This window comes from Salvia hispanica, chromosome 1, assembly GCF_029641045.1.
Source record: "Salvia hispanica isolate PSC_SH4W2 chromosome 1, Shi_PSC_v1, whole genome shotgun sequence".
NCBI classification, from domain to species: Eukaryota; Viridiplantae; Streptophyta; class Magnoliopsida; order Lamiales; family Lamiaceae; genus Salvia; species Salvia hispanica.
Window position 1 is genome coordinate 28686677 of NC_142692.1, and position 6746 is coordinate 28693422.

The 6746-nt window shown below is 37.5% G+C and overlaps 2 protein-coding genes across 2 annotated transcripts; both read left to right on the forward strand.

Annotated features, from left to right (window-relative positions):
• Window positions 1-383: 383 nt before the first annotated feature.
• Window positions 384-1118, forward strand: LOC125218103 (uncharacterized). The gene has a single exon (XM_048119699.2). It carries the CDS (start codon window positions 397-399, stop codon window positions 847-849), a length of 453 nt encoding a protein of 150 aa, XP_047975656.1. The 5' UTR covers window positions 384-396; the 3' UTR covers window positions 850-1118.
• Window positions 1119-3333: 2215 nt separating this feature from the next.
• On the forward strand, window positions 3334-6746 carry LOC125185415 (uncharacterized). The gene is made up of 3 exons (XM_048081937.2): window positions 3334-4361; window positions 5265-5807; window positions 6487-6746. Exons 1-3 carry the CDS (start codon window positions 3471-3473, stop codon window positions 6631-6633), a joined length of 1581 nt encoding a protein of 526 aa, XP_047937894.2. The 5' UTR covers window positions 3334-3470; the 3' UTR covers window positions 6634-6746.

Here is a 6746-nt window from a genome sequence, read left to right on the forward strand (position 1 = left end):
AGCTACCAGTTTTTCTATACGAATACAATCACGTCCTTTACTTCTTTATGCACATTATATCAATGAATAATTTATCACGAAAAGGTGATGAATTAATTGGAATAAAATTAAAGCAACCAAGTATTCACTTGAATATTATTAGTAATAAAGAAATAAACAAAATATAGGAACAAGTAAACAGATGTGTACAAGATAAATTATCCAAACTTATTAGCACGCTTGCTAATTTAATTTATTTCAACAACCCTTTGACCATAGATTCTTACGCATAACATGCCCTATCAATTAATCACACTATATAAAACACAAGTGATCAAATACACATATACAGTGCATGCCCATAAGAATAAAAGACAAAATAAAGAAGACTATAAAATCTAAAACCAACCTAATCTCATGTCCTTTATACACTTCCACCAACCATCCCTCGACCTCGGTCTCCTCATGGCTTCCGGCCATACGATCAAGTCGTTCCGATGCAATTTCTGTGATCGTGGTTTCTCCAACGCGCAAGCCCTAGGCGGGCACATGAACATCCACAGGAAGGATCGAGCTAAGCTCAAAGACTTCTCCGACGAGAACTTTCTTTCTTTGGACATCACCAAGGCCAATTATCCGGAGAATCCCTCAGCCAGCGAAGAGACAAAGAAGGCCGCGAATTCTAACGACGAGATTCAAGATTGTGCTCCAACTTCCAAGCCCATTTCGGTACGTGGTTTGCCATTATTTTCAGTTAGTGAAGATGAAAAGAATTCAGAGGAGAATAAAGTGGAGTTGATCCATGGCGGATTAGATCTTGAACTTCGATTAGGGATTGAGCCTTATCATGATGCAAAGATTAATACCTAATCCTTACAATATCTATAAATACGATATGCATACGTCCATTTAATTAATATGTATGTGTATAGTTTAAATATATGGAGCTCCAACATACTGAATGGATTAATAGATTTACACCCAAAATTGGTTAGGATTCGAATATATATACGTTGAGGCCAAATAATTGTACACTCTTTTATTCATCAGTTTGCTAATGTAGTCTGCACAACGGATTATTTGTAATGAACTATAGTGCTAAGTAATGGAAATTGATTTAAATGGATTATCTTTTTGAATATGACGGAATATATAAAATTGATTTAAAGATGAGACATGCTTAATAAATATATCTGCTGGATTTTCACTTTCATGTATCTTTTCAAGTTGTAGAACTTTCATCAACAATAAATGTTACATGTAATGATACTTCAATTCCAGATACTATGTTCTTGAATGAAATGATGAATTGTTTGTCAAGAAAATAACACTCTGAGTGTCATTTTAAAATATGATATTCTTGTTCTTCTTTCCAAATTCATCTAAGAAACTCCACAACCACACCATCTTCTTACTTGCTTTCATCACAACTACATATTTAGTCTCCATAGTAGACGATTCGACAATAGTCTGCAAGTCAGAAGTCTATGAAATAGATGTACCGCCATAACTAAATACATGACCGGTTCATTGGATATCAAGTTTTGCATCCACATAGCTTGCTAGCTCAATTTTTCTTGACATTGAAAGCTTAAGACTATATCATGTGGTACCTCTTACATATTGAATAATCCTTACAATTGTTGCTTGTACGGATCAGCCATGAATCGACACACTACTCTCACTATTTGCGCAATATTATGCCTTGTACATGCACCATTGCATGCATAATAATGTGAATCTCAGAAATGTAAGGAACTTTGATCATCTCAACACGTACGTTCCTTTCATGTACTTGATGACTCCTGATTGCCCAAATGCAAACTTGTTGGCTTCAAATAAACCATCTTGAATCTTTCTAGAACATTTTGAATGTAAGCATGTGAAAAGATACAAATCCTGGCTTACCTTGTCACGTTTAATTCTCATCCTGGCTTACCTTGTCACGTTTATTTCTCATGCCCAATCTAATTGACCTCTCTAAGATTCTTTATGGAGAATTGTTCGGACAAACGCTTTCTAGTTTGTTCATCTCTCTTGCATATAATAAGAGGATAAGACAGCTTTCTTCAAACCTCTTATGATAGCAATAATGACCGACACATTTTATAGCTAATCTCCATCACGAATCTATCAAATTTTTTGCACTACTTTTAGGAGCTTGCTTTAGACCATACATGGTTTGTGTCATGTACAACTAATCCTTCAAATTACCATGATGAAATGTTGCCTTTTACATCCATTTGATGTACCAATAAATTTTCTGCAACCACCAAACTCAATACCGTAATGGTGGTTAGTTTTCAAAACGAGAGTAAACACACGTATAACAAATACTGTATCGTTGCTTAAATCTGTCGACAACCAACCATCTGTTTCACCTTGATTCGATAGATTCACTTGTAGTGCAATGTCTTCTTCCATTTCAAAAGTTTCATGAGCTCACACGTGTCATTCAAGAGAAGAGATGCAAACTCATCGTCCATGATTATGTATTGCCCTTAGGCTTAACACGGGCAGTAAGTATTAAATAAAATTTTGGTATTTTGATATTTTTCTGTTCCTAATATAAGTCCTTTAAGTTTTGACTGATTCACCATTAAGTCTAATTCTCGAACAAAAAACAAAGGTCTAACAAAACAAATTGAAGGGCCAACTTTCATAATCTAACTATGAATTAATAAGATTGGCAGTGTGAGTGGGATGTTAAAAATCTAGGGTAACATTAAATACTTTGCGAATTCGAATAAGACCGGTCATATATATTCCAAATATTTAGCGAATACGAAGAAGACCGGTCATATTTATTCCAATTTCAGCAATTTGATTTCAACATTTCTTCATGCCAAACATTGGCATTGTAGTATTAAAGTAAAAGGTGGACGGATTAATAGTTTCGGTATTGATTAATTTTCGTACAAATACAGTCACTCTTTTATACCTTTATAAGGAAAAATAGCGTTCGTATTTACATTTTTTTCTATTTTGCATATCAAGAGTAAATAAATGACGTCAAAGACTATTCTGAAAATAGGCAAAATAAAGGAATAAAATCCATTTTGTAAAAGCCTATAGATCATACTAATAAATAAGCAATATATGAATATTAAATACTTATCTTCACCAAATCCACCGAATTAAATAATACTATAGATAATATCATACTAATAAAATGATAGAGAGAGACTAGCATGCATATCACAATTAATTGATTGCCTTGGTATTAATAATTAGTTGTGTGCACATCTCAAATATTTGAAAGAATATTTTGATTCATACGCGCACCAAACAATCTATAATGGCAAAGTGTTGTGCTCCACTCCTAATCAATGAACCTTGCATTTAAACCAAAAACTGCAAAACTTGACGAAATTAGACTAACGCATTAATCATCTGCAAAAAAACCTAGATTTTTTCCCTAATCCCATTCCCATCTTCAACAATCATTCGAATCAAGATTTTAGCATAAACCAACAAAAAAAAATAAAAAAATGCCGAATTCATCATCACCGGAAGCCATAATCCACCACGACCCTTTAAAGCCATGGAAACACCTCCTCTCCCCACCGCCGCACAAAATCCCCAGTTTGGCCTCCAATTTCATGAAAGCCCTCTTCGCCATCTGCATCTTCGGGGCATTTTCGGTATTCCTCCTGTCGTGGTCCCCCACATGGCGGGCCCACGACTGCCCCGAATGCAATCGCGCCATCCGGGGCACATTCCGCCACATCATCACCAACAGCGACCTCGGTCTCGTCAGCCGAGACCGAGATCGCACCAACCTGTCCCACGTCCTCTTCGGGATAGGCGGGTCCGCCCAGACGTGGGGCACGCGGCGCCGCTACTGCGAGCTGTGGTGGAGGCCGAACGCGACGCGCGGCCACGTCTGGCTGGACGAGCGGCCGGAGAAGGAGTGGCCGGCGACGTCGCCGCCGTACCGGGTGTCGGCGGACACGGAGAGGTTCAAGTACACGAACTGGTACGGGTCGCGGTCGGCGGTGCGGATCGCGAGGATCGTGAAGGAGAGCTTCGAGGCGGAGGCAGCGGGGGAGGGGGCGGAGGTGCGTTGGTTTGTGATGGGGGATGATGATACGGTGTTTTTTACGGAGAATTTGGTGGAGGTGTTGAATAGGTATGATCACAGGGAGATGTATTACATCGGGGGGATTTCGGAGAGCGTGGAGCAGAACGTGGTGCACTCGTACGCGATGGCGTACGGCGGGGGAGGGTTCGCGGTGAGCTACCCGCTGGCGGCGGAGCTGGTGCGGATATTGGATGGGTGTATTGATCGGTACGCCTCGTTTTACGGCTCGGATGCCAAGGTGGCTGCCTGTGTTAACGAGATTGGTGTGCCTCTCACCAAAGAGCTTGGTTTCCATCAGGTTTTTTCTTCCCATTTTACCGTTATGATACTATTTTATTTATCATCATATTTTTTTTCTTTTTTACTACATAAAAATCGATTTTTTTTAAGATGAGGAGACACATCAAAGGAAAAATAATTGAAGTTGTAAGCGAAGAATGTGAGAAAAATGATGGAACGGTTAAAATATAAAAATGTCTATTTTTATGAGAGCGGTGAAGTATAAAAGTTGCAATAGGGCACATGCACATTGCCAAATTAATCTTGATTGACGTCAAATTATGTTTGGTGCCACATTTTTTTAATTTGAAAATTAAATTATGAAAGATGAAAACTTTGCAACTATCCTATCCACTCCAATTCTGGTGAAATACGTGATGATGAGGCAATCGATTTTAAATACGTGGCTCACTTCTTTACGGTGATACATATTTATGTGGTGGTTGATGTGTTTAAAATCAGCCGGTACACAACCGCATATTTCGCTAGAAATGAAGCAAATGAGATAATTGTGAAATTATCATCTTTTGTGATTTAGCTTTTAGATTTTGAAAATGACATAAGATTTACTATAATTTAACTATTTCTCATAATTTAATTTTCAGATTTTGAATGTGTGACACTAATCATAATTTGATTGTCTTTCATGAATTATTTGGCGATATTAAAAGTTAATACATGTTGTATAAAAAACATATAATGTTTGATGTATATAGTATGTATATAGGATGTGTTTATTAGTACTACTTAGGGTTTAGGGTTTAGGGTTTACAGTGTTTCAATTTATTTATAGAGAAAATGTGAGCTTTTAAAAGATTATGTGTGAGTATGTGTCTTGCAAGAAAATCGAAAATAAAAATGAAGCAAAATTAAAATAGAGTGTTAGTTGACAATATTTGGAATGAATATTTGAGATGTACAGATGGACATAAGAGGAAGCCCATTCGGCCTACTGTCGGCCCATCCCATTGCACCCCTCGTCTCACTCCACCATCTAGACTACGTGCAGCCCCTTTATCCGGGCAAAAATCGGGTCGAGTCCATAAAAAGGCTAATCCAAGCCTACAATACGGACCCGGGTCGGGCGCTGCAGCAGAGCTTCTGCTACCACCCGACCCGGAATTGGTCCGTGTCTGTTGCGTGGGGCTACAACGTGCAACTCTACCCGTTTTCGGTGACGGCCAAGGATCTGAGCACCCCGTTACAAACATTCTTAACGTGGGGGACCTGGAGCCAGTCGCCATTCACGACCAATACCCGATCCCTAAGCTTCAACCCGTGTGACAGACCCATTATCCATTACTTGGACCAAGTTAACGGGTCCGGGTTGGGTACCACCACCACGTACAGAAGGCCACATCCCGCACGCGCGAGGCGCTGCAAAAATGAGAGCTATGCAAAGGCGTATTCGGTGAAGGAGTTTAGTGTTATGGCTGCTCCGCTTGATCCTCAAATATGGAACAAGGTATGTACAATCTGTTTTTTCTTTTTATTTCAGATAAATTAAAGATAAGATAAGATCATTATTTCAAAGTATGTTCAAATTATTGTGTTTAAAGATATTAAATGGAATGCAATATTTCATTGGCATTCTAAACATTTTATTAAATGGAGTTTAGTTTTTAGTATTTCTAAACACTAGACATTGCATACTCCAAAAACTCCAAATGGGCTAAGATGGGCTTAATGCCCTGATTAGCCTCTTGGATTGAGCTAAGATTGTCATTTATTGTTTATTTTTGGAAATCCATAGACAAAAGGTTATATGTATATATAACGCCTTTTCATTTATATTTTAATAAAATTAATTACTGCTAGTATATTAATAAATGGGAAAAGAGCTTTATTTTATTGTTTAATTATGTTAATAAATATAGAAAACAGCATGTCATGTTTGATTTTTCATAAATCAATTTACAAATTTAGGATAATAGAAGAATTGTGTCCAAAAATAGAAAATAAAGAACTTAGTGCTATCTAGAGAATGTTAAAAGTTTGTACAAATTACTACTCTATTTAGTGACAACGAATTGGGTGTTAATTAAATGTCAATATATATACTGTATTTATGCTAGTGTGCGATGCAAATATTTAAATACTGTATTGGCGTTATCATTACTAATTATTTTTAATAAAAAATTTAGGGGCTACGTAGGCAATGCTGCGAGATAATCGACGGCTCAGATAAAGTGGACGGCGTCTTGCAGGTGAGAATCAGACGCTGCAATCAATGGGAATCAGTAACGCCACGTAAGACGTTTAGCCCTACAGAGAAGAAAAATGAACATTGACCTTTGATTTGACTTTTTTAGATGTACAACTTACATTGCTATGGGTACAGTAGGTCACGGTTCAAATTTGCAACCATATGTATAGTGTAGAGGTGTTGTTTTTTGTTTTTGTA

Excerpts from the sequence above, each read along its gene's own strand:
- LOC125218103 (XM_048119699.2), top strand. The coding sequence starts at position 397 with ATGTCCTTTATACACTTCCACCAACCATCCCTCGACCTCGGTCTCCTC.
- LOC125185415 (XM_048081937.2), top strand. The coding sequence starts at position 3,471 with ATGCCGAATTCATCATCACCGGAAGCCATAATCCACCACGACCCTTTA. Across the intron at positions 4,362-5,264 it reads AAGAGCTTGGTTTCCATCAG|ATGGACATAAGAGGAAGCCC; the intron begins GTTTTTTCTTCC and ends TGAGATGTACAG. Across the intron at positions 5,808-6,486 it reads ATCCTCAAATATGGAACAAG|GGGCTACGTAGGCAATGCTG; the intron begins GTATGTACAATC and ends TAAAAAATTTAG.